The 23,092-nt window shown below is 37.4% G+C and overlaps 1 protein-coding gene across 1 annotated transcript in view; it reads left to right on the forward strand.

Moving 5' to 3' along the window:
- The window catches only part of abcc3 (ATP-binding cassette, sub-family C (CFTR/MRP), member 3), a 71,500-nt gene that overhangs the window by 34,431 nt on the left and 13,977 nt on the right, over positions 1–23,092 (forward strand). Inside the window, exons 6-23 of the mRNA XM_065253516.2 lie at positions 115–176; positions 302–433; positions 2,924–3,157; positions 5,392–5,569; positions 8,286–8,447; positions 10,035–10,127; positions 10,643–10,846; positions 11,391–11,537; positions 12,944–13,031; positions 13,199–13,265; positions 14,271–14,397; positions 14,482–14,658; positions 14,798–14,965; positions 15,124–15,307; positions 15,404–15,512; positions 15,673–15,829; positions 18,048–18,255; positions 19,339–19,649. Of these exons, the coding sequence (XP_065109588.1) occupies positions 115–176; positions 302–433; positions 2,924–3,157; positions 5,392–5,569; positions 8,286–8,447; positions 10,035–10,127; positions 10,643–10,846; positions 11,391–11,537; positions 12,944–13,031; positions 13,199–13,265; positions 14,271–14,397; positions 14,482–14,658; positions 14,798–14,965; positions 15,124–15,307; positions 15,404–15,512; positions 15,673–15,829; positions 18,048–18,255; positions 19,339–19,649 (2,808 nt within the window). The remainder of the gene's footprint in view (positions 1–114; positions 177–301; positions 434–2,923; positions 3,158–5,391; positions 5,570–8,285; positions 8,448–10,034; positions 10,128–10,642; positions 10,847–11,390; positions 11,538–12,943; positions 13,032–13,198; positions 13,266–14,270; positions 14,398–14,481; positions 14,659–14,797; positions 14,966–15,123; positions 15,308–15,403; positions 15,513–15,672; positions 15,830–18,047; positions 18,256–19,338; positions 19,650–23,092) is intronic.

Consider the following 23,092-nt stretch of genomic DNA (forward strand, 5'->3'; position numbering starts at 1 on the left):
AAGATTTAGAAGAAGAATTTATTAGGAATTAAGAAGGAAAAGCACAAAGGTCTTGGAAATGACGGAACAAGAAGTACCTAAAGTGCCTTTGGTGTTTCTGTTTTTTTTTTTCAGAATGTATGTCCAGAAACAACTGCTGGATTCCTATCAAGAATGACCTTTTGGTGGTTTACAAGGTGGGTATTATGTTTGAAAAAGCTTTTGGGTCATCATCAACACACAAGTACAACTAATAGTGTTCATATCTAATAAATCTTTCAAAACGTAAACTACATTTTAAATTGATGTGTCTGTTCCACAGCATGGCTATCAAAGGCTACAAATCCCCATTAGAGAATAAAGACCTGTGGTCTTTAAACAAGCAAGACAGTTCAGAGGTGGTGGTTCCCAGTCTGCTTAATGAATGGGAGATAGAGAAATCCAAAGCACTTAGGTATGTCCGGTATTTTGATTTAAATCAGGTCTTGTTTTAAGATTTTGCAATATTTTGGTTGTTTAGGTTGAAATCAACTTTCATATTGTTTGAGATCATCACTGTATGTTCATAATTAATATAGAATTCCATATGGATCAAAATGCTTAATCTGTAAAATTACTTTGCTGTTGTTTAAAAACGTAAAATAATATACCTTCTTTAAAAAATACAGCAGTATTTGCAGATAGTTACAATGTTAAAGGCCATGTAAAGTTTGATTATTAAATGTGTTGATATTTAATCACATCACAGAATAGTCAAATTTGAATGACGAAAAATGGCAAGTACATAAAACAAGTTATTACACGGCTCTCTGGAATGCTTGATTCTGATTGGTCAGTTGAGACATTTGCAGGTTCGTTCTTTTCAAATAATAACCGCTCCAAAATAATAACGCATAGCCGGACTACTTGCACGAGTAAAATCGCTCCGCGCCAATAAAGATCAATAAAGATTACTGTTTGGCACCATCTTGTGACAAACACTCAACAACCACGACAAGACACAGACAGCTTACTGAGACTGAACTTGACAAAATAGAGCATGACAGCTACGAAGCCAACACACAAAAAAATACAGAATGGGCATTAAAACTTCTCAAAGACTGGTTAAAGAGAAAAAAATGGAGACAGACAAGTACGCGTCGGGTCCTGATCACACTGTCGGGGCTTATTTCCCAATAACTACGGACTGCCTCTACATTATCCCTTACTTATTAAAGTCATTGAGGGCAACTTTGCTTTCTGCCCTGATACCATAGCTTGGTCCAACCAGACTCTCGTACATTAATTTCATTTGTACAGAGAGTCTGGCCACGCTCCATTGCAAAGCGTTACTTCCGTTAAGGAGGGTCCTCTGTTGAAGTTTAAAACTATTGGATCTGCCCAGAGTCACTCAGGATCTGCCATAGGCGATCGCTAACATGTGGTCGTGACGTATATCATGCACCGAAACCAGCCGGAAAAAACAAGTCCGAATAATCAGACCAACAAAACATAGCAAACCTGGTTCTTGCTCCGGCTTTAAGGGGCTGGACACACCAAAACTTTTAAACGCGGCTGAAAACGCTTTGAGGACGCCGAATGCCAGCTGTTTTTCAGCTGAGCGCTTAGGAAGCTGTGATACTTCAGCTGCGAGCCGGTTGGTTGCTGTGGTAATGTCCCGCTTCTCCTCCACTGTGATTGGGCGGCCGTGTGAGAACTGACATTGACGAGCGGAGCTTTTCTCCCAAAGTTGAATCTCTTTCAACTCTCGACGTTCAGCGCCGAGCGCTGAAAAACCGCCGAGCGCCGGTTTTCAGCGCGGAAAAAAACCGCTAGCTGCTGGCTTATTTGAAAAACGCCGAGCTTCCATTGGAAACAATTGAAAACATGCGCCGGCCGCGGGCGTAAAAGTTTTGGTGTACACAACCCCTAACTTCTGTATATTCGGCAGTTTTGCAACAACGGACCGAATAGCTTTTCTCACGTCTTTCTCCGCTGCCATTACTGAACTGAACTACAACTCAAACTGACGCACGACCTCAACGTCATCGTTAGCCACCCCCCTCTGTTCGCTGATTGGACCTGCAGATTTTTGCAGGAGAAAACGAAACTCTACACAGCAGTCCCAGACGTAGTACTGAAGCGAAATGAAAATACAGCGGAAGCACGTAGGAGGGCGGAGCCAGGCTACTGATACCACACCCACTAAGCGGGAAAGCTGCCGTCTTTTTAACTTTTAAATACCACTACAATTCATAGACTGCAAAAAAATTTGGACTTAGTGTCCATGATGTAACCCATAGGTTTGTGAAGAGCTTTTTTGAAGCCAATAGTTGGCGGGGCTTTGCAGTCGCCATCTTGGCCCTGTGTCACCGTGCATCACTAGCGGATAACCAAATATAGGTAAAGAGGCGGGACATGGGTGAAGCTAAGGGGACTGGTTGTTAAAAAAAACACATCTGTCTAGCTTGACAGTAGTGACAGCAACGGCAGTTCACATGTTACTCAAGTGGCCACGCCCTTAATTATGCAGAAATTTAAGACTTAATATAATTTAAACAGATGAGTTACAAAATAATTCAACCCCCTCAAGGCAAAAATTTGCTATATAGATCAAAAACACTTTTTGTACCAGGCTGTAAACATATTTTTTTCTGTAGAGTTGGGCATTTTAACATGGGGGTCTGTGGGAATTGACTCCGTTTTGGAGCCAGTAACTCAGTAACTCCACAATTAACTACAACATAGTTTACAGTCTTTGTAACGTGTTTCAGCAATGTGTTTCTAATATTTATAATGTGTTTAGAAACAATTCTCTGAAATGACTTAAAATCCGTTTCAGCTTTTTATCCCAGACTATTTCATATAACTGAAAATATAACCATTAACATTACACAGTATATAAAGTAATTTGTAACCTCAGAACATACAGTATGAATATTTGTCTGAATTCTTCATCACACAGTGAACAGAGCGCGAAGGATCAGGCCACATTTACGAAACCTGGCACCGGTGCTGACACCAACCATGTTGGTGGCAATCCTGAAGAGGCGGAGGTTTTGCTGTCCAAACGAAAAGAGTCCCGGCAGCCCTCCTTTCTGCGGGCCTTGCTCAGAGCTTTCGGACCCTACTTCCTCATCGGCTCTGCTTTCAAACTGCTGCAGGATCTCATTACCTTTGTCAACCCTCAGTTTCTCAGGTATGGGAGGCTATATAACAGCTGAGTTATACTTTTATGACAGGAAATTTGTAATAATGTATATGGCACATAAATGTGTCATAACTGTCAGGAAAGCTGCCTTATCTATTGATTTTCTGATTTATGGCAGGGCTACAGGGCTGTTGTTTTTATTGTTGCCTGTAGCCAGAGGGGCCTGGGAATGATCTAATAATCCATGATATACACACACACACTATTCAACAGATGTAATTGTTTGCTTTACATAGCCCTGAATAGAGATAATGTGATAATAAGAAAAACAATAGCATCTAATGTTACGGCAGTCCACTTAGAACAAGGTTGTACTGTATTAGTCACATGGTTTATTTTGCCTATTATAGCAGATAAAACTAACCCAAACTATGCTAACTAGCTGGACGATGTTGAAAATGACCTCTTGTAATCATGTTTTCCACAGAACCAAGCAGATTCATTTGCATGATATTTGCTTTCATTTCGGCCTTTTGTTTTCATATGTCCTTGCCAAAGTTTTGCAATTCAAATTTAATGTGCAAAAATGTTGCTCGCTAGTCCTTCGTCACCATTTCAAATATACAGTACTGTGCAAAACTCTTAGACCATCATGCCACAATTAGATTTGTTGTTTTTGTAATGGTGTGGTGATCATATATCATTATTTCTCAGTCTCTTTATTAGAACACAACCAGAAAATAAAGGAAATTTGAATGCAATATAAAAACTGAATACAATTGTAATCTAAAATGTCAAATGTTTAATGTTACCTCCCCTTACACTTGAGCAATAAACTGTCAGAATAAATGGTCCAAAAATGGTCCCAAGCTATCATTGGGGCAGTACCCCTTTAAAATGTCCTAATATGTATCATTTAGGTACATATATGTATACATTTGGTACTAAGAGATGTACCTTTGGTTTACTAATATTCACTCTTTGGTACCATAGGTACATTTGACTGCTGATATGAACTCTTTAGGTGCAAAGGTGTACCACCCCATTGCAAGGGACCATTTTTGGACAATTTTTCTGACATTGTAGCATAAAACTCCAATTCTAATCTAAGGACCTCAAAATGTACTCTTTGCCTTGAAATGTTGAGTTAATTCAACTTAAAAAAATAGTTAACAAATTTTTTTCAGTCAGCTAATATCTTTAAGTTGAATTAACTCAATTTTAAGGCAGCACAGAAACTGACTTTTTTAAAGTTAAAATAATACATAGTTTTTTATAGTGTACTGACTTTGCCTGAAAAAGCCATTTTGTTTGAAAAGTGTTTTTTTTTGTGTGGTTTTATGTACCTATTTCTGGTATTTTCTGTTTGAATCTTAAGATAAAGAGTGAATTGGTCATTGCACTTTGCTGAAACGACAAAGCTGTGGTGGCCTAAGACTTTTGCATAATGCCTTTTGCAAAATACTCTATTGTACACAGTATGCATGATGATATATGTAAATATAAACCACATCACAGAAACAATAATTTGAATAGTCTTCACTAATATCATAGAACTCAAGCGTGCCGCACAAGCCCTGAAAAGAGAAGCCAAAACGTCTCGATCGCCCCCCAGTGACTGGTCCCAGTATAGGTCATAAACCCCGCCTCCCCATGTTATTCAATGGGACTTGAGACCAACTAAAAAAATTAATTACACTTCAATTATCTTTTTTCCGAACCTAGTTTCTGTCATTTATTGTAGTTTTTATTACACTGATGCAAATTCAAATGTTTGTTTTTAAAATAAGTTTGTGTTTAGTTAATTATTTAATGATATAAAAACGGTGGTGTCACGTCATGATTGACAGCTGTGATATCGTGTGATATGCGCATTCTGCGAGGGCGGGGTTTTGATTTCGCGGGTTCACTTCCTGCTCACTACTGCGCATGACTGGTCCCGAAATCGCTACTGCGCAGACTCAAGACCCAAGATGTCAGCGCCATATCGGGACTCTGGCGGCTTCACTTTTCACTAATGGAAGAGAGCGAACAGGCGTCGTCCATCTTTTTTTACAGTCTATGATACAACTATACAATATTTAACATTTGTTGGCACTTTATTTTGCAGTATAGTGTTCTTCACTTCACAAAACACTACACAGTGTGCACTTAATATGGGATAGGGTTAGGTTACTCTGTACAGAGTAGGTGCAATATATGTACATGTAGTATGGGACTGTAAATAAAGTGCTATCTATCGATCTATAAAGCAGTGGTAATAAATGCCCTCTCTTTTCCAGGATGTTGATTGGCTATACCAAACAGTCAGACGCTCCGGCGTGGTGGGGCTACGCTTTGGCCTTTCTGATGTTCGGCACTTCCCTCCTGCAAACGCTCATCTTGCATCAGCACTTTCAGTACTGCTTCGTAACAGGCATGAGGCTCCGGAGTGCAATCGTAGGGGCCATCTATAGGAAGGTACATACTGCTGAGATGACCTAAGCTGGTTCATGCTGGTCTCGCTGGTGTTTTTAGTTAGCTGGTTGACCAGTTATATTCATAAGGAGCACATGTGGGAAAGTGCTATGAAACCCTATTGTAAAAACACTGAATATGGATACTTGAGCTTATGTCAACAGTAACCTGTACTTGAATTTCTTATTACTGCTATGACTGCACTGTTAGGACTGTATCAGGGTTACATTTAGAGTACAAACTACTTTTTTCTAGATTGTTGTGGAAAAGATGTTGCACAAATAGGTAAAAATAAATAAAGGTGCTAAAAAAGCGATGCCATAGAACAGGGTTTTCCAAATTGCAGGGGGAATTGCAGGGGGTTTGTGAGTTAATGAAAAATGAATTAATAATTACAATTAAATAGTAAAATATTAATAAATAATTTAAAAATAAAAAACTAAATATAACATCTACTAACAAAACAAATATATATTTTACATGTCATAAGACCATTACACAACACTGCAAAGTGGATAGACACGTTTTATGTTCCAACCAGAGGTTGCGTTAGATTTTCCTTGTCTATTATTTTGACAGACATGGTCGTAAAACACTTTTATCATGAACCTACAAGATGAGCACATAAGTTAAAATAAAAAAGTGTTTTGATTTTTGAAGAGAACAGATGAACAGAGATTGGAGTGTGTTAAACTTCAGCAGCACTCTACAGATCTATCAGCGTATGACATCAAAGTATCGCGAGTTTTGAGAACAGTGCTTACTTATGGCTCTCTCGCAGAACTTCACGTAGATGCAGCACTGCATTAAGTCAAATGCACACAATTGCAACCAATTGGACAGAAGTACATTTAGAAGTTGTAAGTGTCAAAATTATGGATTGCTTTTAGATTTTTCAGTGACTTCTAAAAAGAATTCATCAAAGGTGAATAAGAAAATGACCAGATTAAGGTCCAATAAGTAAGGAATAATTGACGACAGGCAATTTAATTACACCGTGGGTGTGCATTAATTTCAAATTATTCAAGGGCAGGATTTAGTTATTCCGTTTATACCACGGTTACCACAGACATTGCTAAAACATTGCTCTTGTGGTTCTTTTAAGACATTTAAAAGGTCAGGTGTGCGTTTTACAGAAAAATTATAAACACCCTTGGAATATTTCTCAACCAATCAGAATAAACCATTTAACAGGCCCGTGGCATTAATAATAACATAATGACAGAAAACACTACTGATCAAACCTGTTTTTTAAAGTTAAAGCTGCAAATGTGCTATTAAATTATTAAAATATTTAATATTTACTAAATATTGAAAACATTTATTTTCTTGCTAAATAAACATATCTGTCTGTTTTGCTTGAGTTCTCGGTTTTCTGATATATATATATATATATATATATATATATATATATATATATATATATATATATATATATATATATATATATATATATATATATATAGAATAATGCCTAAAAAATAATGCCTATAAAACAGAATAATGCCTAAAAGCTGCTGTGTGACAAGGAAATGACAAGGAGGCAGCCTCTCGCAATACAGAGTCAATGGAGATGGTTGGATTGTTTTCCACCCGGTGGGCGTGGTGTTCAAATTAGCATAACTGCGCTCTGTCTCTGACTGGATGAGTCACGGTTCAGGTGGCACCAGACATTAATGATATTTGATATGTGTAAGGTAAAGAATAGAGTAGTTTTTTGTTCTGCAGTAGGCGTGATGCTGTAGGAGTGGCTGCTTGTCTAAACACAGTAGTACACTTTAACCCAGATCTGCTTTAAGCCGCATAGGTGCATTGTTTTGGGTGTGACTTTTTGTGTCACTGGCAACGTTACTACAGCAAAAAAATCTGCTGTGTCACAGGGTTTTTCTTTGTAAAACTGATTTCATTAAACTGGACATATCATGAAAATCTGCCTTTTTTCATGTTTTAGTGCAATAATTGGCTACCTAGTGCTTTTATCAACCTAGAAAATATAAAAAAAGAAAAACCCAATAACTTTTGTTTTGGTAAACCATTCTCTGCAAGCATGTAAAAATAATAGGTAATTAAAATTTGGCTCCCCTTGCGATGTCAGATGGAAACAATACAGCCTCTTAATCTGCACTATTCAACCACAGCTCTGCCATTTAGTGAAGGGATCAGCTCATTTGCATTTTAAAGAAAGCCCCCCCAAAAAACAGCAACGTTTTGCCTAATCCTACAAAGTGTCAATTTTATCATGCTATAATAAATTATCTATATGATATTTTGAGCTAGACATACTTAACATATGTACTCCGGGTACACCAAAGATTTATTTGACATCTTAAAAAAGTCTTGTGAAATGTCCCCTTTAAGATTGCACAGTGAGCTAATGAATAAATCATTTAATTTGTATTAACTAAATTTAACAATGAGTAATAATACATTTAATAATGCTTATTCTAGTTCTGAAGTTGGTAACCCAATATAATTCTTACATATAAAAAAACACAAGTTTAATTCTTGCCATACATTTTTAAGTAAAAAATCCAAATGGCAACAAAGTTACAACCTGCAATTATAAGTTCACTAAGCGTTTACAAGAACTGAAGTTTTTTAATTAGATTAGATAAATAGATTAAAAGAAAGATATTGTCCTAACACAAGTACGAAAGCATTTTAGGCAGTTTTTGTTAGATCATGGATGCATCTTTGACAGTGTTATCAATCTCTCCAGGCACTTATAATCACGAATGAAGCCAAGCGGTCATCTACGGTGGGAGAGGTGGTCAACCTGATGTCTGTGGATGCCCAGACATTCATGGATCTAACCACCTTTCTTAACATGCTATGGTCAGCCCCACTCCAGATCATTCTTGCTCTTTTCTTCCTCTGGAAGGTAAACTTTTACACGTTTTATTTAATTGTAGTATCACCTCATGCCTCTTTTGTTATGTTTGTTTATACATGACTATTGTTTCTTTTTAAGCAGTGGGTCACAACTTTCTGTTCTTTTCTTATTGGATGGCAGACATCAGGGATAAACATTGCTTAATGCAAATCAGTTGCTGTGATCAAAAGGAATTTTACTTCCTACTTTTTAATTTAATATGCAATGAAATGTTTGCATACCGCAAAATTTACAGATTACACGGACAGGTTGCATGACATGCCGGTTAGTGACACGCAGTTTAGTCAAATTGCAGTGCCAATATACCAGACGATATTTGGATTTTTTTTAATTGGCCAGTAAATTTTTCTGTTACTTACATTTGTTGTTTTTTAATGAAAAGTACAAGGAGGCTTCCATGTCGTTACGCCATATTGATAAACTATAATAGCAGAGAGGGACAAAAAGCACTATAGCCTACCAACGCGTTTCCAAAACGCATTTTCATTCAGAACACGTGAACCAGCTGAAATAGACAAGAAGACCAGTGAGTTCATAACAGCTACCGTAGTTGCAACACGCATTTGGAAAAGCGAGGAGCTAGAGAGCACTATTCGGTTGAATGCAAAATACAATTTCACCGCTAGATGGGGAAAATCCTACTTACAGTCCCTTTAACTACTTTAAAAGAGTATATTTATTAATATTATTCATAACAAATATGTATTTAGTTTTTATTTTCTGTTTGTCTCTCATTTACTGTAATCACATTTGTGATATATTGCTATTGGCTATTCTTCTTTCTTAATATCGGCATCAACCATTAAAAAAACCATATCTGTTGTCCACTATTGTCTTTATTTTCAAAGCCAACAAACAAATGATTTCAGTATTTAAAGAAAAATAAGCAAAACCTTGGTAAAACTAGGTGCGAGTTCATATAAAATCTGGATCCTAAGGCAAAAACAGATATAAACCACTTTTTTAAAGAGCCCATGTTATGCAAAATTCATTTTACAAAGTTTGGATGTAAATGTTTGTTGGCAGTGTGTGAACGCAACAACCCTACAATAAATAATATCCACCCACTCAGTCTCATTAGACTTGCTGTTTTAATTCTCTTGTAAATGTAAAATCACACTGATAAAGCCCCACCCAAAAGCTTTTATAAATGTTTTTGTTAGAATGTTGTAGTACTAATGCGGTTAAAGATACCACTGTACAAGACTGTATTAACAGAAATCTGATCTATTTTTAAAACTAAAACAGTAGCTTATTTGCATTTAAAGGTACAGACATTAAAACAGCACTTTTTTGCTCCCGCCCAATTAGTGGCATATTGGACATGCTATAACAAATGATCTGTGGGGTATTTTGAGCTGAAACTTCACAAACCCACTCTATGCACACCTGAGACTTATATTACATCTTGCAAAATTGGGCATAATATGTGCCCTTTAAAACTTCCAGTTACCCATAGACGTATAATAATGCATTTTATTGAAGGCATTTATTAAACCTGCATGGTTGGTGGTGTAAATATGGTGGGAGATAAACTCTCTTTTCTTATTCTTTATATTGTTTTTCTGTCTTCAGAATCTGGGTCCCTCAGTACTTGCTGGGGTGGCAGTGATGGTTCTGCTAATTCCGTTCAATGCTTTTATTGCTATGAAGACCAGAACTTACCAGGTTTGTTTCCTTTTTCTCTCCACATCTTCATCTGTGTCTGTCTGCACACAGAAGCGTTTTTTATGGTGATCAATATTTTTCTGGTCTGTGGTTTTGACAGGAACTGTTCAGTCTCTCACATTTTTGTGAAACTTCAAGCAAACCATTACTTCCTCTTAATTTGCCTAAGAGACAGAACTAAATTGTGAACAAGGCACCTTTCAGCAATGCTAAACTATTTAGACAGCAGTTTACTCGTATAACAAACTATGTTTAGGCAACAGTATATTAAGCAGGTGCTCTCAGATGTTGTATGAGAAAGGCTCTTGGCGAAGTGTTGACACTTTCATTGTTAACAAACAGATCAGATTTCATTGTAAGATGACTAAGTGCAAATACTTAGCAGTAAAGATCTTATTTGTAAACCAATTTGGTTTAGTAGTCAGTGTGAACAAAGTTGTAGAGTTATAGATGTGAACCATCTTAGAAAAAGTGCTCAGTTGTATGATGTCACTTCCTGTCTGTACTTCTTACAGGTGGAACAAATGAAATATAAAGATGAACGCATCAAGCTAATGAATGAGATTTTAAATGGCATAAAGGTGTTGAAGCTCTACGCTTGGGAGGTCTCATTCAAGGAGAAGATCCTTCAGATTCGAAAAAAAGAGCTTAATGTGCTGCGTAAGACGGCCTACCTCAGTGCCCTCTCCACCATGGCCTGGACCAGTGCACCATTCATGGTAACACATCTTTCGTGTCTCATTTTTCTTATTATGTGGTTTATGTGTTTGAGGAAAATGCAAATCGGTTACCGTATCTTTGATATGCCAAATGATGCGGTAGATCTTTATCATGCAGGTCTCATTCTGGTCACACATTGAACAGGCATTAGTCAGATGTACCAGACAGATAGGTGACGTGAGAAACTCGTTTGGCTGGACGACTATCTTGTTTTAATGCAGATGATCTGTTAAATGTTTCATACCCTGCTGAGAACCCCAGTGCAGGTCAATGGTCAAATTAGGTGCCCTTACGTACTTTAAGCAACTTACCGTGCATTCAAGGTATATAAATGTATCACTTTGTGATCCCTGTGTATGCACTTGCATGAAGAGAAGACGCACAGGTCCAGATTTTAATAAATTCATGGATTATGTTTAAGTTGGTTATGGTTCTGAAGAAGAAATAATGAAAATAGGGGTTTAATGTGAATAAATGTGACTAAATAAATAAATAATATATCATTTTTGACTAAACTTTACTATTCCTTTAATGTCTCGGCAGGTAGCCTTGACCACATTTGCTGTTTATGTGACGGTGGATAAAAATAATATCTTGGATGCAGAGAAGGCTTTTGTGTCCTTGTCTCTTTTCAACATCTTAAGATTCCCCTTGAATATGCTCCCACAAGTCATAAGCAGCATTGTACAAGTGAGTATTCACTTCTTTCTTTTGTTAAAAACTTTTGACATGTAAAGTATGGTTGTGGGTTAAATACATTAGTTCTTATTCTTGCTGTTTATACATCTTAGCATAGGACTGGCATGTAAATATTTGCACCTTTTAAACCTGTATTAAGTTATATGCAATCTTTATGCATCCAACTTATTTCATGACCATAAAACCCAGTAACTTCAGCAAAATACTTGTGCAAAATACTGTATAGAATATGTACTGTATACACACATACATGGTGCAAACTTCATCCACAGGTCATTTGCATAGAAAAACAATGTTTAGATCATTATTTTTATTATATTATATTATTCATTGCCTTGGTATTGTTTTCACATGCAAGTACTATATAATGCGATATAATATCTAATATTATACAATTTGAACATCTCACACTGCACCAGATCAGCAAATATGCACTTTTTTCAGACATTACAATAATGTTGCAATACATAACTATACAAAAAAATACACACAAAGCATCTTTATCTCCTAATAAGTTTTTCATAAACATTTCATTTATAGTTAATAACTTTCATAATACTTTAATATGATGTTAAATTTAATTCCTATATAATTGAAATCAAAAGATGAATGACACGTGATCCGATTGGAGGAATTTTGTACCACTTGTGAAAAAAAGGACAAAAACACTTAACTCATTCCCTACCGGCCATTTTTTTTAAGTTGCCTGCCAGCATTTTTTGTGATTTTCACAAAAGTTTCACAAAATGTCTTCCAGGAAATGGATATAAACATATTAACAAAAATCTATAAACATACATATATCAAATAAAAAACAGACGCTCTGTTTCAAACAAATAATAAATAAACAACAGGGGAAAAACATTTCATCCTGTCTATATTTTTTCTCTTCTTAAATATGGGTATTTTTCTTTAAAAATAATTTTTTTAGCAAAAAGCTGAAATAATTGGCTTTTTGTGAAGGAATTTTGTTAGAGATCGGATTCAGAACAATTATCAAAATATACACGGAGTTTAAAATTAGTAAATAACGTTTTGGCTTCAGTTTTTTAATAAATGGGGTAATCTAGTGGATAGTCGCGGTATTGCAGATTAACATAACAAATTAATCAGGAACACGTTTTTATACAATTTTTTTTTTAATTGACACGATAACTCGTCAGTGTTTAAATGCTTTGGTGTACACGTCCTCTTAGCTTTCCTGCACAAGAATTTTACCTTATATTCAAATGCAATGTCTACAATATTAAAAGCAACATACTTTAAGAGGGTTAGTCTGATGAAGATACAGTTCTAGGCTTGTTTAAATGATGTAATATTCACCACAGTAGATTCCTGTAGAGATCATCATTTGCAGACAGTGTAACCAGCAATAACCTGACATTGTTCTTTTTCAGGCCAGTGTGTCTCTGAAACGTATCAAGGATTTCCTGAGTCACGATGAGTTAGATCCAGAGAACGTAGATAGAAAAAACAATACTTCAGGTGACTTTTGCTATAGCTGACAGGCTGAAACATGTAAATGTTTGAGGGTTTCTGTTTGGTGTGGAAGTGAATTTTTGCTGAGTCAGCATTAATCTCTGTTACTGTCTGAATGTTTCCTTTAGGATGAGTCAGAGCTTGACTTCCTCAATCTTTCTCTTTTTTTCCAGAATATGCGGTGACAGTGGTGAATGGGAAGTTTGCATGGGCCAAACAAGATCAACCCACTCTTGAAAAGTAGGAACACACATTTGTTGATATAGTAGACTTTTGGAAAAGTGCCAAGGGTTTGGCATGCTTTATTCTTGAGTGTCTTTAAAGTGCATTCAGAAAGTATTCAGACCCACTTTTCACTTCACTTTTTTATTTTATTATGTTGCAGCCTGATGCTACAATCATTTAAATTCATTTTTTATAATAAATCGACGAATAAAATGACGAAGTGAAATACATTTTTTATACATTTTTGCAAATGTATGAAAAAAGAAAACAGAAGTATCACATTTGTATAAGTATTCAGACCCCTTCACAAAAGTGAAAATAGATTTTTAGAAATGTTTGCAAAAGTGTAAAAAAAAAACACTGGCATAAGTATTCAGACCCTATGCAACAACACTTTAATGAAATTTAGCTTGGGTACTAAGATGTTTCAGCTAAGTACTAAGTAAAGGGGCTGAATGCATATGTAAATGATATGGTATTTTTTAAATAAATTTACAGACATTTGTAAAATTCTGTTTCTACTTTTGTGAAGGTACTGAGTGTAGATAAATGAGAAAAATTTAATTTAAATGACTGTAGTACCAAACAAAATTGAAAAAGCGAATCAGGTCTGAGTACACTTGTTAAATTCATATATTGCAGCATGTTGATAACTTAAAATCTCATTGGTTTTGGCATGTCTCGTGACTTCTTAACATTTTATTTTGTCAGGTGATGAATGTGCTTTTTGGAGTTTTGCTAATATTTTTAAATGCATATTTGACGCACCACAGACCCATTTAAAATAATAGCAAAAAACTGCCAAAGACAAAGTGATCAGTTATAGCCCCTACAGTATACACTTGATCCATTTATCAAATTGAATCTAAAATCTTGACTAAAACGGTGTTATTTAATAACAATCCACATTCATGCACATGTTCATTAGAGCAAACAAAACATTGCAACATGAATACTCTTATAACAATGATGACAACAAAGATTATTTTTGTAATAAAACAACTTGCCATCTGTTGGCAGCATTAATGTGATGGTGCCTCAGGGCTCTTTGCTGGCAGTTGTTGGACATGTGGGCTGCGGAAAGACCTCTCTTGTGTCCGCCCTGCTTGGAGAGATGGAGAAACTCGATGGCCAGATCTCCATACGTGTATGTAGCTTCACGTATGCTTTTGTTTTAATTTAATGACGAGTCCTTCTTTTCAATTAATACATTGATTTTCTGTCAATATAGGGATCTGTGGCTTATGTACCACAACAAGCTTGGATCCAGAATGCCACTTTGAGAGACAACATCTTGTTTGGAAGGCCCTATGTGGAGCAAAGGTATCGCTGTGTGCTGGAGGCCTGTTCTCTTACCCCTGACCTGGAAGTGCTTCCTGGTGGTGACCTAACAGAGATAGGAGAGAAGGTACTGTTTAATTGTTATATATGACTTTTAAACACACGTGCTTTACATTAAAATAGTGTTATTATGTAACTGTCGGTTTTAATGATCAGGTAATTTTTGCAGTTGCGTTGCAGTGATTTGTTTCTACGTATGTTCACAGGGCATTAATCTGTCTGGTGGTCAGAGACAGAGAGTAAGTTTGGCCAGAGCACTGTACAGCGAATCAGACGTTTACCTCCTGGATGACCCACTGTCTGCTGTGGACGCTCATGTTGCCAAACACATTTTTGACAATGTTGTTGGACCCGAGGGAATGCTCAAGGGCAAGGTATTCAGGCCATGACTTCTACAGTCTAACCATTTAAAATAATTTAGATGAACAAACTGTGTTATTGCTGCCTCACAGACCACTGCATTGACCCCAGAGTCTTTTTGCTATGTGAATTAGCAAAGCAGAAGTAAATCAGTGTCCTAATCCCTTCGCAGACCCGGATACTTGTGACCCACGGGATCAGCTTCCTGCCTCAGGTGGATAACATCCTCGTGATAGTGGAGGGCAGGGTGTCAGAGATGGGCTCCTACCAGGATCTTCTCAAGCAGAATGGAGCTTTTGCCGAATTTTTAAGAAACTACTCACTGGAGGATATCATTGAAGATGATGAAATGACCCGTAAACACACAACACTGTTTATATATTTGAAATAAATACTGTGATGATTTATATATGACTTATTTGTCCTGTATTTGTGTATATTACTTTTTACAGTTTCAGTGGTTGATGAAGAAGAGGAATTTCCAGAGGACGCTCTCAGTAACCACATTGACATGGTGGACAATGAACCTGCAGTAAATGAGGCACGGAGACAATTCATGAGGTACACATGAATTTTTAATGCCCTCTCACTGTACTGGCGGCAGTCTCTCTTTGACTGCTTTTAATAGCATCTCTCTTCAGATGATAGAATATCAAAATGTCAATGCAGTTGCTGGTTAGATTTTTTTCAAGCCTTTTCTCAAGCCTTTTTACTCCTGTAGGCAGATCAGTATCATGTCCAATGACATGGAGAACCCAAAGAACAAGTCCATCCGTCACCGGCGCTGCAGTGTAAAGAAACTTGCAGAGCCCCAAGTGGAGAAGAAGGAACAAAAGGGGGAGAAGCTCATTCAAGCAGAAACGACCGAAACTGGGCGGGTAAGTGACTCGTGACTGCCCCCATCTGGAGGATGGGAACTGTGCAACCACACTCACAGCACACTAGATGCTTCTGGGGCACAAGATCAGTAGCTGCATTTCCATTACCCTTAATATTGCACAAATTTACATGAAATATGGAATTTTTGCAAATACACTAATATATCAACAAAAAGTTCTTATGTTGCATGGGCTGGTTTTTTAGGCAATTCGAAAAAGGTGTATTTCGCAAAACTGCAATGGAAACTGTAGCTGTGTTTCCATTACCTGTCAAATTGCGCAAATTGACATTGCGAATTGAAAATACGGCCAAAGGAAACAAGTCAATTTGGTGAAAACTCCCATATATTGCAAAAAAGTTTTTATGCACGCATGACGTGGTTTTCCAGACAATTAAAATGTGTATCCAGACAATTAAAAGGTGTATTTTCCCAAAACTGCAATGATTTATTCACATTTTTAGGTCACCTAAACAAGTCACATAATTATTATATGAAGATGACGCGATATGTACTAAAACCTCCAAGAAACACCTCAATACGTGTCTGCTCCCAGGGGCCCATTTCAGAAAGGTGGTTAAGTGAAAACTCTGAGGGGTGGTTTCCCAGAGAGGGATTATCTTATCCCAGGACTAGGCCTCAGTTTAATTAGGAAATATAACTAGTTTTAACAAACATGCCTTACTAAAAACATGACTTGTGTGCATTTTGAAGCAAAACAAAGGGCACTGATGTATTTTAAGATATGTCAGTGCAAGTTGTTTTCAGTTTGGACAGCTCTTACACTTATTTTAGTCTAGCACTAGACTAATCCCTGTCCAGGAAACCACCCATGATTATATTTACCCTGAAATGAGGGAAACTCTGAATGTTCTGTTTAAAATGGGAGGTAGGTTAAACCCAAGACAGCGGGGTAAGTCAAGCCTGTTTAAGAAGGAGAGGTAACTTATACTCAGAGTCTGTTTCCTGGGTTTCTTACTCTGCGAACCTAACCTGGTCGCGAGCAGGTTTTATTCTGTAGTTTGTGCCAGCCCTCCCCCCTTTTAAATGAGTAGCGTTGTTTAACTATCTCGTTCGTTCATTTTGTACATTCATTCATTGATTGCGTACATTTTTATTATGTACACTGTAAACATTTTTTAGCTGTTTTTAAGTCATAATCAAATTTCCAGTGCAAGTAATTTTAACTTACTTCTTTATTTTATATATTACACAAAAAATAAGCAAATTAAAATGACGTGTAAAGCTAATATGATATGTATAGGTGCAGAGACCGTCTACTCTAAGTGACTAAAGTGGCAAGTGCTTTTATGGAGGTTCCTGTAGATGATGATGTTGCATTTATTTGAAGTTACATATATGTTGCGAGAGGACTTTAAGACCCCAAGGGGATTTTTGTCATGTCCACGTGCATTTATGTGAGCGGTATTATACTTTGCAGTCATTTTTGATATATAAATATCCTTACGTGACTAATATCAGCCTTTGTGGCTGGGGTCTTACATCTGAACAGTTGCCTTATGACTTATCACATTTCTTATGAATCCACTCATCAGAGCCGCTGGTTTAGTGTGTAGTGCTGTGCGCAATGGGCAGAGCAGGCTTAATGTCAGCGACCTGAGTTTGAAAGTCCGTAGCCTTTTATGCCAAAGTCTTAGGCCTAATTTTAGCTGAGCTGCTGTCATATTCTTTTGGTCCATGGGATTGCATCTGCATGAATTTTAATATAAGGCTCAATAATTTGTGCCTGTTTATTTAGATCTGATATTTTATTTGTTATGAAAAATTTAATTAAATTTACTAGAGTAGCAATTTCCAACAACAAGTATTTTCTTTAAAATATATGCTCGTAGTTGCTGTACACTTGCAACAACACTTTCAGTTTTAGTATTTAAAAGGATTTAGACCTCTTTTTTATGTGCTGTTACCATGGTGAATCGTAAAATCGGAGCTTTGGTTAAAATAATACCTAGTGCGGTGGATGTGAAAAAAGTAAACATACCAACATAAGTGGACATGATGTTTGGAATGACTTATCGTGAGAGGAAAAAACATGTTTAAATCGCATATCCTCGGTTAGTGGAAATGCTGTAATTTCGCTATAGTTTTTATCGATATTTAGAAAATATCGCAGAAGTTTTGTGCAAATCTATAATGGAAACGCAGCTAGTTTTAAATTGACAGTAAACTGCATTTTCCATGACACCTTCCTCTTTCAGGTGAAGTTAAAGGTTTACTGGGAGTATGCAAAAGCGGTGGGACCTCTCCTGTCAGTTTTCATCTGCTTCCTGTATGGCTGTCAGAGCGCGGCAGCGATAGGAGCCAATTTCTGGCTCAGTGAATGGACTAATGATGAACACAAGAACCGAACACAAGAGAATGTACAAATGAGGGTGGGGGTGTACGCGGCGCTGGGCATTTCACAAGGTATGACATGGTCTATTATATACTATTTGCATAATGTAATGCGGATGTTGTCCGAGTTAGATGTAGTGCACGCAGTCCTGTTTATCTAATGGAGCCTGGTCTGATTAGATTACGTGAACCCAAGCCTGACGCAAAATAAAATGAACTGAAATATCAAGTATGGGCATCAAATATAAACCTGGTCTTATATTTCATTTATGTGCATGGTTAAAGAAAAGTTCACCCAAACTGATAAAATTTGTCTTTATTCACTGTCACACCTTAAATCTTATTTTTAAGCAGATGGTTTATTACAGCAGAAATCCCACCCCTCTTGGCTGTAATGGGAGTCTCTCGCATATTAATACCAGCTACCTATACCCGCAAATTATGTCAAATATCCCAGAAATTAATTATATGGGAATGTGCAAGTTAGAAATGTCCGGTTATTTTTTTATAAGGTTTAAGTCTGACATCGCACCTTGTTGTTTTAGAAGTTTCAATGTCCATCCATATTAATTTTTTTATCTATTTAATTAAGATAAAAACAGAAAATACAGAAACTATGTACAAAAAATTGTAAATTTAATTTTCAGGACTAAATGTCTTCTTTAGGAATCATCTGTGTTTAGTGTGACATCTTTTGGCAATAAACACATCTTGAGCGTTTTTGAGCAGAACAAACTAAAAAGACTAAAGAGATCCTGCAGTTTCCTGCTATTGCTCAAGTGGAAGGGGAGTTTACCCTAAATACTTATACTTTTACGTTGTATCTTTGTCCTCTTGAAACTTGATAACCATGTTTACTACGGTATGTACTGTTGTGGGAATAGAATATAGCTGTCTAAAAAAAATCGTGAACAACAGCAAAGCGACTAAAGGCAGAATTTAAATTTTTTTGGGTGAATTTTCTTTTCCATGATACAGATAAGTGAGCATTTTGTGTATTTGCTCCTGAACATTACTCTTGCCTTGTAGCTCTTTCTCTCTCTTTCTCTCTCTCTCAAATACCACCCCCCTTTCTACCCATAACCCCATTTTTTCCAGCAGGTCTATGTAGTATGTAGTGACCCTCTCCCCCTTGCTCTGGTCTCTCTAACACAGGCATCCTGGTTACATTCTCTTCCTTTACTCTCGCCCTGGGGAAAATCCAGGCTGCACGCAAGCTGCACGAGGCCCTGCTGGACAACAAATTTCACACCCCCCAGTCTTTCTTTGATACCACCCCTATAGGCCGGATCATCAACCGCTTCTCCAAGGATATTTATGTGATAGATGAAGTTCTTCCATCCACAATGCTGATGTTCCTGGGCACCTTCTTTGCCTCTCTGTCCACCATGATTGTTATAATAATCAGTACACCCATTTTCGCCCTGGTCATTCTTCCCCTGGCATGCATTTACTTCTTTGTGCAGGTATTTTTTTTTTGCAGCTCTACGATCAATGATGGATGAAACCTTAATATTGTTATAGCATGTGCTATGCAGAATGTGGTACAAAATGTCTTACCTTCTTGATTTTCCCTTTTCTTGGTTATTTGTCATGTGTTCATTTCCTGTTTCTCCACTAAGCCTGCCCGCACACTTCCTGTTCTGACTTTTGCTGCTCGGCTGCAATCTCACACACACACACACATTCATAAGCACACACCATTACACCAATACACACATGTACACGTGCAGTGATTATAGATGCAAAGTCATATCATATTCCTTGAGAGGTGGTTAGGTTCATACAGTAGTATAGTCTTTGCCTTGTGGTTTGCTTTTAAGGGTCTTTCTTACTGCAGTGGTTTTGTGGTATATTAGCGCCCTCTGGTGAAATTCTTGTAGCAGTGCATGAGGCACACTTATTTCAGACACCTGTTTTCCATTGACGTTCAGATGAGTCTTTTTCTCTTCTAGATATGTGCAGCGTGACAGCACAAGGACAGCCATCTCCATAGTGCCAAATCAGTATTAATCCCTCAAAAGTGTTCACTTACAGTAGCGACCGTGCATTGTTTAATAGCTGATTTATTCAACCAAAACTTTGAGACGTGAACCAAGAGAGGGCACGCGACTAACCCTCCAATTCCTCACTGTCTCTCATTGTGCTGCCCCCTTCAACAGGTGCGCTGATTCTGGGCAATTGTTTACTGTGCCGGGCTTACAGCATGCTGAAGGCGGCCCACACGACCCACCTCGACATGCTCCACGCCATTTTGAGAGCTCCCCAGGCCTTTTTCGAGGCCACACCCTCAGGGCGAGTCTTGAACCGCTTCAGCAAAGATGTGGACACGATAGACTCCGTCTTACCAAACAATATTGATATCTGGATGCGCACTTTCTGGTACACAGTCAATGTGCTGATCGTATGCTCTGCCCTCACCCCTATGTTCCTCATAGTCGTAGTCCCGTTAATGCTGTTCTATTGGTGGGTCCAGGTAAATAGGAACAAGTCTGCTAACTCATTAATACAGCATGCTAACATGTTTCTTTTTTGTTCTAGCTGCATTAGCACTGTTTTAGTGTTGTAGTAGTGTACACCATGTGGTTTGGTCTTTTGGTTTTTAGTGCAGTCATGGAATCGAGATAATGGTGGCCATCAAGACTTGAACCCCTGAACAGGCGGTGTGTACACCAAAGCGTTTAAACGTGGCTAAAATGCCAGGCAGATGGCAACTGTGGGTGCTTGCCAGCATTTTTTTTTTTGCTGGGTGCTTGGATTGCTATAATACTTTGTACAAATACGCTGGTTGGTTGTTGTGGTATTTGTTCCGCGCCCCTCATCCACTGTGATTGGCTGAGCGTTTCACCCAAATTTTTCAACTCTGGGTGCTCAGTGCTACGTGTGGAAAAAATTTGCCGTTTTTTAAAAGCACAGCGCTTCCATTGGAAACAATTGAAAACGTACGCCGGCTGCCTTGGTGTACACGCCCCCTTAGGCAGTAGCTGTTCTTTACCAAAGCACTTTCTTGGGATTTTGAGAACTTTATGTTAATGGTACAGTACATAACAATATACAGTAGTACCAGTATTGCATTTCCCCTCTTAGTACTTTTTATTACATTTAATTTGGCTACCATAAAATGAGTGGAAATGTACATATGGCACTTTCCATTGGATAGCTCAGCTCGCTTTACTTTGGCATGGTTTGCTTTTCCATCTGAGTTTTAGAGCGGGTGGGGTTATAGACTTATCGATACAGTTGCGGCGCCTCTACTACCGTGACATCATCATAAAAACATGATACAAACAAACCCTCAACAGGTAGCAACGGAGCATATCGATGATGTTCTTGATTTTTGGCATGTGGATGTGTTTTACTGCTAAAAGGGAGTTTGGGAACTTTGCACAGATGGGTACAACAAAGCACTGATGACAACCTCACTTAGTTTGCTCAATGGTGCACGAGGGTAATCTAATCTTGTATTTGGCAATGATGTTGGTAGTGACGATTCTCTCTGACCAATCAGTGTCCTGCAGTGTAACACGTGACTTTTTAGTATCAGTACGGCTCGCTTGGAACCTCAACAGAGGAGGTACTAAAAAGTATTGGGTACTTGACATAGTGGAAAACCCCTCAAAAGTGAGCTGTACTATTTTATCCAATGGAAAATCACCAATATATTTTAGATTTTAATTGGTACTGAATGTTCCCCTTTTACTTTATAGACCCAATTGTCAATGTTAACCTGACATTTAAAGTATGCTCATTTGCCGAGTTGAAGCAAGAAAATTTTACTTTTTGTACAAAAATGTGTTTATATTTCATTATTGACTTAAATTATTACAAAACTAAAACTTTCACAAATTTCAATGACACTGTCAGAAATAATGGTCAAGAAATGGTCCCTAGATGTCACTGGTGCCCTACCCTTTTTTAAAGTACACCATTGAACCTAAAGAGTTCGTATAAGTACATCAGAGGTACCAAAGAGTGCATAGTAGTACCTCAAAGGTACCAAATGTATACATATTGGTACCTTAATGGTACGTATTAGAACCTTTTTAAAGGGGACATATCATGAAAATCTGACTTTTTTCAATTCAAGTGCTATAATTGGGTCCCCAGTGCTTCTATCAACCTAGAAAATGTGAAAACGAAAAACTCAATAACTTAGTTTTGGTAAACCATTCTCTGCAAGCATGTGAAAAAATATGTCATTAGAATGTTGGCTCCCCTTGTGATGTCAGAAGGGGATCTTATTATAACAATACTGCCCCTTAATCTGCACTATCCAATCATGGCACAACCATGTAGTGCAGAGATAGAGAGAGAGAATAAATAATTGACAGCACAATTGACTTTCAATTTCAACAAACCACCATTATGGTGATCAGTGTTTGCATTTAATCAGCTCATTTGCACTTTAAAGGACACACCCAAAGCGGCACATTTTTGCTCACACCTACAAAGTGTCAATTTTAACATGCTATAATAAATTATCTATATGGTATTTTGAGCTGAAACACCAAATGTTTATTTTACATCTTAAAAAAGTCTTGTGAAATGTCCCCTTTAATGGGTACCGCCCCAGTGACAGCCTGAGACCATTTTTTAACCTTGTTTGTGACAGTTGAATCCCAGATGTTCAGTATAGACCCAGGCTTTTGGACCCTACTGTTTATTGACATAAAAATCGTCTTCATTTGAGGGGAAAATGTTAAGTTTATGACATACTGTAATTTGTTTTCATGCTAGAGAGTTACTCATGAAACCCTTGAAAAGTAATGAAGGTGTAAGAACAGTCTTTTACTGTAGAGTAAGGTTTGCAGAAGTAACATGTACAGTAAATCATTTGTCTGTATACTGAACATGGCATGAAGTGTTGCTGTGCTGTACAGTAATCTCATCATTTCATCAGTCCAACCTT

Source organism: Paramisgurnus dabryanus, chromosome 1 (genome assembly GCF_030506205.2).
Source record: "Paramisgurnus dabryanus chromosome 1, PD_genome_1.1, whole genome shotgun sequence".
Classification (NCBI taxonomy): Eukaryota; Metazoa; Chordata; class Actinopteri; order Cypriniformes; family Cobitidae; genus Paramisgurnus; species Paramisgurnus dabryanus.